The 13,888-nt window shown below is 31.3% G+C and overlaps 2 protein-coding genes across 2 annotated transcripts; both read right to left on the reverse strand.

Annotated features, from left to right (window-relative positions):
• Positions 1-414: 414 nt before the first annotated feature.
• On the reverse strand, positions 415-6,055 carry LOC108914818 (zinc finger protein 43-like). The gene is made up of 4 exons (XM_018720711.2): positions 5,930-6,055; positions 5,532-5,834; positions 4,730-5,079; positions 415-4,375 (listed from the first exon to the last, which is right to left on the reverse strand). The coding sequence occupies exons 1-4, from the start codon at positions 6,050-6,052 to the stop codon at positions 3,319-3,321; spliced, it is 1,833 nt and encodes a 610-aa protein (XP_018576227.1). The 5' UTR covers positions 6,053-6,055; the 3' UTR covers positions 415-3,318.
• Positions 6,056-8,284: 2,229 nt separating this feature from the next.
• On the reverse strand, positions 8,285-13,873 carry LOC108914817 (zinc finger protein 761-like). The gene is made up of 5 exons (XM_018720710.2): positions 13,673-13,873; positions 13,257-13,547; positions 12,886-13,184; positions 10,595-11,521; positions 8,285-9,860 (listed from the first exon to the last, which is right to left on the reverse strand). Exons 1-5 carry the CDS (start codon positions 13,787-13,789, stop codon positions 8,897-8,899), a joined length of 2,598 nt encoding a protein of 865 aa, XP_018576226.1. The 5' UTR covers positions 13,790-13,873; the 3' UTR covers positions 8,285-8,896.
• Between the last annotated feature and the right edge of the window lie 15 nt (positions 13,874-13,888).

The following is a 13,888-nucleotide window of genomic DNA, read 5'->3' on the forward strand; positions in this document are numbered from 1 at the left end:
CTGCAATGTTTGTCCTTCAAGATTGATCCCCCTTTTTCCCTGATGCTAATTTTGGCGTTTTAAAACCCGAGAAAATATTTGAAATTATGTTATAGTTGTCACAGAAATCTGTTTTGTAACTAAAAATTAGAAATATCAACTGCAGAGCTTGTTATGCAAAAAGTATTATTGTTTTTCGCTTCTTACACCTAAAATAATGTCAGCATCTTTCCGAAGAGGATATCAACCCAGCAAGGATGTTACCTCCCCCAAACTATAAAGCAAGATAATAGGTACCTTACAAATAATCTTAATATGAAAGAAGTGCAATTAAATATTGTTTTGTAATTTATAAAGGGAAAATAAATCATGTAGTTAAAAATGTAAAACTTTTATTTAAAAAAAAAGGAAAAACGAATTTCGTTTAATCACCAGTTTATCAAAGTAAGACTTGCCTCAAAATAGGAACAAAAATTCTTATAACAAAACATTGCATTATATATTCACATTCGCAAAAAATGTTCAACACAATGTGCAAAAGGCAAATTTATAATTTGATTCAAATAATTAGCATTTGCGAATGTGAATACGAATATTCAGAACATCCCTAATTTACATTCTTAAGCTTTGTTTTGGTTCGGACTTTGGTTCTATAACAATTTGCCCATGCGCACTTTGTAAATACCGTTTTGGTTTTTTCAGAACCACTTCTAAGACAAATCTTACGTTTTCAGTTTTCAGAATCAGTTTGTAACAGTTCTTGAAATGTTCCAATTCTTACATCCGCCCTAAGAAATATTTTATGAATTTCTATATCAAGCCGTTTATTAGGCGATGAAGAAGTTCTTACAATTGATTTTAATATTGGAAATATTACTGCATCATCAAAAAAATTAAATATAAGCAGAAAACATAGTTGCGGCCACTGACTGGCATTTCAGTTTTTGAGCAGTTCTGAATCAGTTCAGAATACAGTTCAATGCACATACTGATCTGTGTCGATTAAAAATTAGTTCATACAGTTCTCGATTTGTACTACACTAACATAAAGTCAGCTTACCCTATATAACACAGACTTAAAATATACCTTGTATATTCACATCGCCAGATGACAGAAAAAATGGATGAAGTTGGAGAAGTGGTCAAATATTCTCCTCAAATATCTCACTTTGCAGAATGATTAAAATTTATGGCAATTTACTATCATTTTTATTGGATGGCCCCAAATCTGCATAATACCAATGTTTCTAAATTGTCACATGAATATGATTCATCCTGCTTCTTCAGATACGATTGAAAGAAAGAGGTTTCAACAAATATTCCTCTAACTCCAGCCATTTTTCACATATTTATTTATTTATTTATTGATAAACGGGACAAGCCCTCTTAGAGCAAAAACTTAAAAACATACAAGGTAAAATGTGTATGCTACTTAAAACTAGTTAGTAATATGATTAAGGTAAATATAACACAACTTACAATAAAAACAAACACAAAGCAGATGATAATGACATTTAAGAACCAAGCATTTTTACTTGTAATTTTTTACAATCTCTTGAATGATGGGCGGAAGCAATAAATAGATCTAATTTACTGGTTGCTTAATTAGCATTACGCAGGATTCTAGTAATTGGTTTATTCTGTTCATAATTAGTATGGAAAAATGGAACACGAAAAATTTCTGAGTTTCTATTTCTTCTTTCAGTAACATTAAAATTCACGATATTTAAAAACTGCGACGATTGAATGTGTCCTGTGGGTATTTTATTTAGAAAAAGTAAATCAATATGTAAACGCCTATGTTCCAATGAAATTAAATTAAGATCGCTAAGAATTTGGTCATACGTGTAATATTCCCTTTTGTAACCCAATTTAAATGCACACTGTCTTAAAAATATCTATTGAACATTTTCAATCAAATTAATATGAGTATTATACTTCGGACGCCGAATAATACAACAATATTCCAAAATGGATCTGACTAAAGAACAATACAATATTTTGAGATTATGAACTGAGAAGTCAATCCGAGTACGATGAACAAATCCTAACATCTTTAAAGATTTTGAAACAGTATTCTCAATGTGAGTACAATAGGACACTTGACAATAAAAAATGGCACCAAGGTCCCTCACTTGATTAACATCCTCTAATGCCGCATTATTCAATTTATAATGAAAACTCAAATGAGAGGGAGATCTTGTGAATGTTATCTAGAAGCATTTTTTAAATTTTAATATAAAGCATTAATTAAAGAATTGGGCCCATATGGGAGCCCAGAGGTAACATTGATAACAGATGAAGATATAAGAAACAGTAAATAAGAAGAATCCCTCAATAGTTTTTTAGCAGTATTTTCAAGAGGTGATTTGGGAAAAAAATAACCGGGTAATGTGAATATACACTCTATTTACGATAAGTTTGCAATGATGTCACATTTAGTAGTTAAGTGTAGCCGATAGAATAATCCTAAACTCCTACTCTGTATCGTGTTAACTCTCGTCAAACTCTGAAATTTTATTTTGAAATTCTTTAATTACGAGCTGCAGGTGCTTTACATCTGAGTGTCAATCATGTTGCAGGTGAAGACAATAAAGTTATTGATGAACAATTAATTATATAATCCTTGATTTTCATTTAAAATATATTGTTTTGTATTCCCTGTAGTCCACCAATGATGAAAACATGTAAAACGTTAAAAAGGTTTTGCTTGCTAATAGAATTAGGAATTTCATATGGCTCATGTGAAGCAATGCCCCGAACTCTGGAGAGACAGCTCTAGGATTTTCCACCACTAGTTCTTGGCGGAACACAACACTGTTTCCCCGAAAGTGGCCCCTTTGACTTTTTCCTATTTCCCAAACTCAAAACGATACTCAAAGGACGTTTTTCAACATTAGACGAGATAAAGGCAAAATCGCAAACTGTGCTCAAAACGATATCTAAAGAGACATTCCACCAATGTTTCTCAAACTGGAAAGTACATTGGCATAACTGTATATTACAGGGGGGGGAGGGCTACTTTAAAGGGGACGGGTTAAAAATTGAAGATTAAATATATATTTTCTGAGAAAATTAACAATTCCCATTACTTTTTTATCAAATCTCATACAGAACACCGTTTTCAGAATTTAATTATCTTCTTACACTCATTATTACTTATCGGTCACTGTCGAGAAAAACGCATTCTCAAGACACACTGACCATCCTGTACTAATGGATGACAAGTGGGATAGCATTCACAATAAATGTAGCCGTATCACATTCCCACTTTCCTGCTGAGCAAGTTTCGTTCCTAAAGGATGATTTGTCTTATATTTAGTTTCATAACCACATGTATTACACTTGTACCATCTGGATTTCTGGAAGGTTTTTGTGTGATAACTTATGCTTGTTCAGATGGCTCTTATGTTTAGTTTCATAATTACAAATATCACACTTGTGCATTTGGATTTCCGACAAATCTTTGTGTATTAGCTGGTGAGTTTTGAGATGACTCTTTTGTTTGGTTTCATAACTACACGTATCACACTTGTACATTTGGATTTCCGAGGGGTCTTTGTGCATCAACCGATGTTTGTTCAGGTCACTCCTATATTTAGTTTTATAATTACATATATCACACTCGTACATTTGGATTTCCGAGGATTTTGTGTGTATTAACTGGTGAGTTTTTAGGTGACTCTTCCGTTTAGTTTCGTAGCTGCAATTATTACACTTGTACATTTGGATTTCCGAAATACTTTTGTGTGTTAACTGATGCCTGGTCACATCACCCTTACGTTTAGCTTCGTAACCGCACGTATCACATCTGTACATTTGGATTTCTGATACATCTTTGTGTAACAACTGATGTGTTTTTAGATGTTTCATGTGCTTAGTTTCATACGCACAAGTATCACATTTGTACATTTGGATTTCCGAAGGATCTTTATGCGATAATTGATGTGCTTTGATACAATTCATATGCTTCGACTCGTAAGTGCAACTAACGCATTTGTACATTTGTACTTCTGAAGAATCTTTGTGTGTTATCTGGTGCACTTTTAGGTGACTTTTAAATTTGGTTTCGTAAGTACAAGTGTCACACTTGTACATTTGGATTTCGGAGGGGTCTTTATGCATTAACTGATGCCTTTTCAGATGATTCTTGCGCTTAGTTTCGTAGCTGCATGTATCACACTTGTACATCTGAATTTCCGAAGGATCTTTGTGCAATAACTCATGTCTTTTTAAATGACTCTTATATTTAGTCTCGTAACCACATGTACCACATGGGTACACTTGGATTTCCAAAGGGTCTTTGTGTATTGACTGAGAAATATTCTTTATTTCTCCTATATCTTCTGAAATGCGCCTCTTTTTGTTTTCAACCTCTTCAACGTCTAAGCCATGGCTGAAAAAATTAAAATCAATTAGTTTGTTAGTTTTTAAGAGTTTTTCTGACAAGTTCATGTTTCTATTTAATTTTTGAATCATACTCTGGGCTTGAAGAAGAAATACACACATTTAGACAATTTAAACAATCACTACTATTATAAAATTTAATAATAATGTAAATATAATATAGAAGGATATTGGGTGTAATTCAATGCCAGCTGGGGCATATAGACCGGAGGAATATCAAATAGCAAAATAATTAATTTAATTAAGTTTTCTTTATCACTATACCTTTCTATTAAAAAAAAATAATAAATCGACAGTACTATAAATTTTAAAATTACACAAAATTTGATTGACATTTTCTTACCTGTGCTGATCATCTCCCTCTACTTTTATTTCAACATATTCAGGTTTAACATAATTCTGCTTATCAACACTACTACATTTTTCCCGTGCCCTCTGACCATCTTCCAGTTTTATTTCGATCTCTTCAAATTGAAAATAAAACTGCTTATCGATGTCTTTATCTATCTCCTGAGTATCCTGATCGTCTACCTCCAGTTTTATTTCCATTTTTTCACTTTTAATATAGGACTGCTTATCAGCACTTTTATATTTTTCATGTGCATCGAGACAGTTCTTTATGAAATCGTCATGAGTACGGAGTGAATCAAAACATGACCCGCATACGATAGGGTTACTGGTAACATTCAGTTTCTAAAACAGGGAAACATTAGTATAAATCTACCAATACCAATACTCTTAAAGAGCGTTAATAAACAATTAAAATAATAATTTTAATATGCAGTAAGAAAACTATCAAATGTAAATGTTAAGGAAACAGATCAAAAGAATATAAGTTAACTTTGACTATGCCTTTATGACTATTAATTTTTAAATAAAATAGATGTAACAACTTACTAAATTGCAAAAATTAATCTAACTAGACATAGTGTTCAATCCAGTATAAATAAAGTTTTAGTTTAATTTAACTTAGGTGTACTATTTTTTCCAAAGTACAAATATAGTACACTTAAATGAATTCAGAGCATTTTCTTACGTATTAGGAAAATGCCAGATACTTTCGAAATAAACGATTACACACAGTTAGAGTGTGATAAAAATAGTCTACACAGAATACAATAAGCTCTTACTCTTTTTATACTTACAACTTGTGGTATATAATTATTAATTATATTAATGTCCACTTCATTTAGTGACACAAATCCATATGTAACCAACTGAATACATAATCGACAAATTCTCTGATTTTCCGATATATCAGTTAACTGAATGTTTCCATTTTCCTTTAGATAGATTTCTTTTAAGTCGACCACTGACACTTTACTGGAATTAACATATGAAGCGATAATATCTTCAGTATTCATACATGTCGATTTAAAACTATATGCGTTGGATAATTTTGTAGTGCATGCTTTACATATTACATGTTTATCTTGCTCCTCTAACTTCTGAAAGATATTGTTATAATTAAAACAAATTTTTAGATTAAAAATGATAAACACTCGATATACACATAAACATAATGTTAATAGCTTGAACTTACCAAATTCGGCAAAATAACTTCAAGAACATCTCTGTGAACTTTTCCTATTACATCGTAATTTGTATAACTTGTGATATTAGAACACAATCTACAAAATATTTCTTTTAAGTTTCCTAATTCCATGTTTTTTCTCTTTTCCGTAGATTTTCAAAACTAAACAATCACTACATAACCTATAACCTAACCCTAGAATAACCAATAATATAGAAGGCTAATTGCCATATCACCAACGAACCATGTTCCGCCATCTCTTGTTGAGATAAAAACTAAATCGGTTGATAAATTTAAATTACACTGTTGTCTTCTACAAAGTGCAAATACTGGTAAATAATAAATACACAGCTATAAAGACAATAAGAAAAAATAAAGGTATGATATATCCTGTCCCCTCACGTATAACCTACATGTTTCTCTCGGAGGTGTTCCAGTTGTTTAATTTTGGAGTATTTCAAGAGTAGAACAGTAGGAGAACACTTCAGGAGCAGTTCCTGGCAATTGGAAAACATCTAAATAAGAACCACAGATCGTAGGTTTTATAGATCTATAAATCTCTACAGCGCCCCTTTTGATGCGTTACCGTACTATAAGGGAACGAACTCCACTAGTTGCGTACTTTTAAATCCATGTTCTTTAATTTTATTTTAAATATACAAGTTATTTCGGTTTATAGGTGTAGAAGTCAGTCTGAAACGTCCCCTAAAAGGCATACATTAACTTTCTCAAATCTGCAAATTGCATATATTTTCTTTTTGAAACCTAATAACACCGCGTTATTTTTAATTTCAATACTAAATATAGATGATGAGAAAAACGGAAGTAAACATTTCTTTGGATGATTATATTATTTAATAGATTTTCATATTAGATATGTTTTTGTAATAATGTGGTGACCGGTCACCATTGGACCGATAACAGTGATAATGATGGACAGTTATGTGACCGGTCTTTTCAGCCGGCTTACAGCAAGATGGAATATTCTCTTTGAAATTTCAAGTGAGATTGTAGGATATATAACCAGATAAATGCAAATTAATGTTAGGCAATTAATATACCAGAATTATTCAAATTGAAGAATCAGAGGAGAAATTGTATAAAAATTTGTGACAATCATTTTCTCGATAAGGATAAACATTGTACGAAATCAAAGGTGTCTATTATCACACTGTATAGAAATGGATTTTGCATATAAAAAAATCACGTCATGTATTAAATTTTAATAATTTTTGAAGGTTGTAATAAATTAAAGTTATTCATTTTTTATCTTTGTTTTATTTAATATCCCTGGTATCTTGATAGGTAGAAAATATAACATGTTTATTACAGGGTGTTTCGATTTATAGGTGAACAGATCATTAACAGAATAAGCAAATAATTAGTTTTTATGTTAATTTTTTTATAGGCTCCATTGATCTTTTAAATAGAAGTGATATATTAGCAACAAACCAACCGGAGTTACTGCGAATTCTTCAACTTTAATAACAAAAAATATTACATTAGCAATAATACTTATCCATAAGTATGAAAGCTTGATGTACATTAAGATCAAAATGTTTTAGAAAAATGTTTAAAATCGACAAACTATCGGACCGTGAACATTTTTCTAAAATATGAAGAATGGGGAGTTTATAAGCTAAATGATTCTAATATTGTTTATAATATAATTTAAATAAAGTAGTACATTACACTAAATAAGTATCTATGTAAAATATTTAACGAAAAATAATAGTTAAAAAAGGACTTAATTCCATCCATTGTACAGACCATTTAAATAGGAAAGCTAATTTGTTGGATATAGAAATTTCAAAGTTGGCCTACAGAACATATACAGGGTGTTTCATAATTATCCAAAAAAATGTGGGAATACATGCTTCATGAAAAATGGAGTCAATATCGTAAAAAAATTTTTCTTTGTAAAAACCTTATAGTTTTCGAGAAAAAAATTATTGAAGTTGTATTTTCAACCCTTACACCATTGGGCTACTGTAGTCTATAGCGTCATTTGCGTTTTGTGCAATGCGCTCTCTCCACGTGTCCCCAGGCGATTCCGAATACTGAAATCCGATTTTAGTATTAACGTTTTTGCGATAGTGTTTACATTAGTTTTTCAAGTGTCACAAATGGCTTACATGTATAGCAACTCCCTTTTAATTTGTGGTGAAGCAAGACAACATTTGTGTTAATTCGTAGAATCTGGATAAGACGGGTTTGATGTGTAAAATCAGGTATTTCAAATTATTTTATTAATTAAAACAATAAATTAATTTTATCAGTTAATAATAATAGCGGCTAAAGCAGTTGAATTTTCTGATATAAAATAGGTTATAAAATTTTATTTCGCTCCTTAGGTAAGAAATTTTTTAAATTTTTTGTCTGTTCACTTTTTATTACATTTTGCTACAATTTCGGTCACTGACTGCATGCTTTGCCTTGCACAAGATCAGGTTTTACAATGGAGCAGTTTCCAGTGGTGTGCAGAAGTGTATTTTTAACTGCTCTTATTAATTTTTTTTACAAATTGTATTTGTAAGGGTCCCCTGTACATTCAAAAATAGTTTTTTGGATAAGTATTGAATCTCCCGGTAGAAATTTCCTCTATCAAGTCATTGAGAAAAAAACTCATTACAAAAGGTTTTTTTTATCTTGCACTTATTAACAGTAATAGTATTATTTCTGCAATCTCAAATGTGAGAAATAACAGCTCTCCAGGTACCGATGATGTAACTAAACAAATTTTATAAATATTTCATGTACATTTCATTAATCCATTAAACTATATAATAACTCTCTAAAACTGTAACTATTCCAATCTTCAAGTCTGGTAACAAAAACCTTGTGACTAATAATTTAATTACTAATCATTGAAAAACATTACAATTTTTCTAAACAATCACAAGCATTGGCTTCAACACCAAAGCAGGTTATTGTTTATCGCTAGCATTAGCCCATTACAAAAACAAAATTTACTGTTCAACTGTTTTTAATTACATTTTGAACTCTGGATGGATCTCGGTGTTTTACCACGTGTAATTTTAAACTATGTTTGTACGGGGTCTCGAAAACACATTCGTTACATCTGAATGTTCGGACATCTGACAAACATTTATATTCCGCGGAAGGATTCTTGTGCATTAATCGATGTTTCTTGATATTCCGCATATATTTAGTTCCATAATTACACACGTCACAATTATATATTTGGGTTTCAGAAGGACCTTTATGCTTTAACTGGTGCTTTTTTATATTATCCTTGAATTTAGTTTCGTAAGTACATGTATCACACTTGTACATTTGGATTTCCGAAGGGTCTTTGTGCGTTAACTGATGCACTTTTATCTTTCCTTTATATTTAGTTTCGTAACTGCACGTATCACATTTGTACATTTGGATTTCCAAAGGGTCCTTGTGGAGTAACTGGTGCAGTTTTAGACTCCTCTTACGTTTGGTTTCGTAAGTACAAGAATCACATTTGTACATTTGGATTTCTGAGGAATCTTTGTGTATTAATTGGTGAGGCTTTAGATTGCTTCTAAACTTGGTTTCAAAATTACACATATCACATTTGTACATGTGGGTGTCCGAGGGTTGTTTGTGAGATAACTGATGACCTTCCAGATCACTCTTATGTTCAGTTTCAAAACAACATGTATCACACTTGTACATTTGGATTTCGGAAGGGTCTTTGTGTGATAATTGATGTATGTTTAGACCATCATTAAATTTAGTTTCAAAAGTACACATATTGCATTTATGTGTTTGTGTAGGAGTATTAAGATCATCCTTATAATCACCATTACATGACGGTACATCTAATGGAACTTCGCCTCCCACTTCACATGCAAGTGTATGTTCATTCAATTCTTCTACATCTTTATAAGTGCACCTCGTTTTATCTCCAATTTCTTCATTATTTAAGTAGTTTGAAGAGGATTCACTGAAAAAAATAAAGTTGTTCATAAAAAAAATTAACATTTTAGAACAATTTGCACCAAACTGTTGACAAATATGATTTTCGTCAGTTGACAGCATGGTCAATGTCCTCAGATCTAAGAAAGCATGCCTCAAAAATCGACATTTATTACTTAAATTGTTATATGTTAGAAAAAGTAATAAATCTAATAAGCGTGATACATGCGTAATTTGTCAGATCTGCGGGCGTCCTTATTTTATAGACATAAAGAATATCTTTCTTTTATGAGAAATATAGAGCTTAAAGTGAACTAAACAAAGACACATAATAGAGAATAGGGCGGTAAATTTAAATGATCATAGATACACGAGGGTCAGAAAGAATAAAGGAATAACTTGTTGTGATGTTAGATTCATTTATCTACATAAATTTGACAGACAGCAATCTATATTCTGTATGTATACACTACAAAATGTAAGTAAACGGTTTGTATAGGTTGAAAAAGGTTTATTATCTCATTGAACTCACTTTTATTCTTTTATACTACTCAGTCACAACAGACACAATGATCAACAACCAACAACTATGACCAAAATATGATCATTTTAATTTTCACCAGGAATATACTTTTTAGAAAATTTCCCTCATATTCACTATTAAAATTAGCATTTATCTGTTACATATATAAAATTTACTGTTGAACTGATTACATTTAATCGATAGATGGCTAAAAAATCTGTGTATGTTTGCATACTTACACTACTGCAGACTTTTCGTGCGACAGCTTATGCCTGGTTAGACTGCGTTCGTGTCTTGTTTGGAAGGCACACTTATCGCACTTGTACATTTGAACTGTGGAGGGATCTTGGTGTTTTACCATGTGAAACTTTAAACTGTGTTTATATGGGCTCTCGAAAACACATTCGTTACATCTGTATACCCGGACATCCAAAGGACGTTTATCTACTATGTTAGGATTCTCGTGCACCAGTTGATGGTTCTTGATATTCTTATACTTAGTTTTATAACCACATGTACCACACTTGTACATCTGCGTTTCTGAAGAATATTTATGCGTTAACTGATGTACTTTTAGAGCACGCTTATATTTAGTTTCAAAACTGCACGTGTCACACTTGTACTTTTGCATTTCCAAAGGGTTTATGTGGAGTAATTGATGGTGTTTTAGACGATGTTTATATTTAGTTGCAAAACCACACGTATCGCACTTGTACATTTGGATTTCTGAAGGGTCTTTGTGTGATGACTCATGCAGTTTTAGACCCCTTTTATATTTAGTTTCAAAATCACACATATCACATTTGTACATTTGGATCTCTGAAGGGTCTTTGTGTGATAACTGATGCACTTTTAGGCCGTTCTTGTACCTAGTTTCATAAGGACAGACATCACATTTGTACATTTGGATTTCCCAGTAGTTTTTGTGTGATAACTGATGCACTTTTAAGTGACTTTTATATTTAGTTTCGTAACTACATGTATCACATTTGTACGTTTTTATTTCTAAAGGGTCTTTGCTTATTAAACGGTGGCAGGTGGAACTTTTCTTACGATGTATAAGTCCCAGAGCAGCTTCCTGATTTAGACTGTTGCTTAACTCGTATTCATAGTTACATGACTGGACATCTAACGAAACTTCTCCTGTATTACATTTAAGCACATCACTGAAAAAATAGCGATTGTTATTTGCATAATTATAAATGAAACCAGAGTTGAATGATGTACAAATTAATATGACCAAGATTCTATCGATTTTCAACTAGTATGCATCGTTTTGTATTTTAACTGTCAACACATTCTTCCTTCAACTATACCCCTTACCTACGAGCATCCACATCACTGCTACTGGAAATAAAATGGTTTGCACGTTTTTCTTGAAACAGCTGATACTTGTGTACAAATTTTGACATCGTTATTTTAATCAATTTAAAGACAATTAAGAAAAACAGTAACAACTTTAACCCTATATCTCGGAAACAAAACGTTAATGGGATACGCGATACTCTTTTTTAAGTATAAATGGGACACTCTGTATAAAAAAGATAATCGCTGAAATTCTACAAATTAAACATTTTTATTATTACTTGCTTCATCTTTTATAACTATTAATACGAAAATGTATTCATGACTCAAAATATTATAAACATCTCTTTTCAATGAAATAATTTGCCGCAACTGTTAGAGAATCTACCCAAATACGAAAATCTGGTACAACAAAGTGCCATCAACTTTTTCAACAGGTTTAAACATTTATAGGTAATTTTGTCTTTTTTTTATTATTTACAGCCCTGATGAAGATTTGAAGTAAATCAAACGTTTGCCTATATGGGAAATAAAACTGTTATTCCTATGTAATGTTTATATAATCATTATACTATTTAAAAAAATACTGCGCCAATAAATTAGAGCAGCAGTGTTCAAACTTTTGCGACTTGCGGTATCTAGCCAACAGTTAGATTTTTATAAGGAACCGGCACACCTAAAAAAATTTTTTAACACATTTTTTACTGTTTATATAATATATTTATAAACACTACGATTAACAAAATAAATATTCCACTAAAAATTAAACTAAGACTTTAAAGATTAATGTAAATATTTATTGGAGAATTAAAAAAAAAAAAGAAAATAGAATCAATGACTGGGATGTGCTTGAATATTTTTACATATGTTGAAATCAGGTGCTATTGTCGTAAGTTGCAATCGCATTGCAAATTCTGCATTAAGGGCATTGCATTTTTGGCCAAGTCGCAGAACCCCCAGAGAGGTTGTGGGGAACCCCAGGGTTCCGCGGAACATAGTTTGAATACCGCTGAATTAGAGGAACACTAGAAAATATACATAAATTCTTTATTTTTTCCACATCTGGTTGTTTTTTGGGTTGAAATGTACAAATTTACTTTATATTTTCGTAAATAAATAATAATGTAACCATCCTACTAGACTTTTCCTAATATTCAATTTATTGATGCAGATTATTTATAATAATTATTCATTTAATATATCTAATTTTTCTCAACTTTCTCACCTTTCCCATTCCGCTTCAGATTTTATGTCAATTTCATCGGTTTCGATAAGCATTTCATTCGTCTTTAGCCCTTTTTCAATTTTAACTAACTCCTCCTTAACCTGTCCATCTTCAAATTTTATTTCACCATTTTTGCTTTCAATAAACATATCACTATGCTTGAAATTTGTGATAATGTCGTCGCCTATATTATGAATTTTCGACTGAACATCCAAACAGGTCCTTATAAAAGTATCTTGAATGCTTAGCGAAGCAAAACATTGTCTACAAACGACAGGATCTTCGACGATATCAAAATTCTAGAATATGACAATTCATAACAATATTAGCAAGTTTTCAAGCTTTAAAATATGTATAAACTGGATATTTACCACATCTGGGAGACATCTACTGATAAGGTCTATCACATCATAAAATTTCATGTATCCTTCATTAACTAACTGTAAACATAATCGACATATTTTCTGATCATCTTCCACTTTTACCGATGGTTCGTTCTCATGCTCTTTTAAATAAACTTCTCTTAAATCGACCAAGGTCACTTTGGGATTAACATAAGAAGCAATCTTATCCTCAACATAGAGACAAGTGGATTTAAAGTCAAAAGCAGAGTACAGTTTAACGGAACAAGTAGAACACATGATGTAGTTATTGTTCAAGACCTGAAACATTTTTTTATCATAAAATTGTTTGACTAGAAATTCTAATTTACACGTTACTCCGACTACTTAAGCACTCTTAGCTTAGAATTTTTAAATATTAATGTGGTTTTAAATGAACAGCTTACTAGATTTTGTGAAACAGTCTTTAAAATTTCTCTTGTAGATTCGTCCAACAGTGTATAATTTTGATTGCACACAGTATTAATGCAAAGGCTGCAAAAGATTCCTTTATGATCGTCCATTTATATATTAGATTTTCTTTTTTGATTATCCTAAGCTTAATGTAACTTTTATATATTTTGTAAAAATATTATTTGCGTCATAGATTTGACAGACAGTAC

The sequence above is a fragment of the Anoplophora glabripennis genome, unplaced genomic scaffold (assembly GCF_000390285.2).
Source record: "Anoplophora glabripennis isolate ALB-LARVAE unplaced genomic scaffold, Agla_2.0 scaffold1223, whole genome shotgun sequence".
Classification (NCBI taxonomy): domain Eukaryota; kingdom Metazoa; phylum Arthropoda; class Insecta; order Coleoptera; family Cerambycidae; genus Anoplophora; species Anoplophora glabripennis.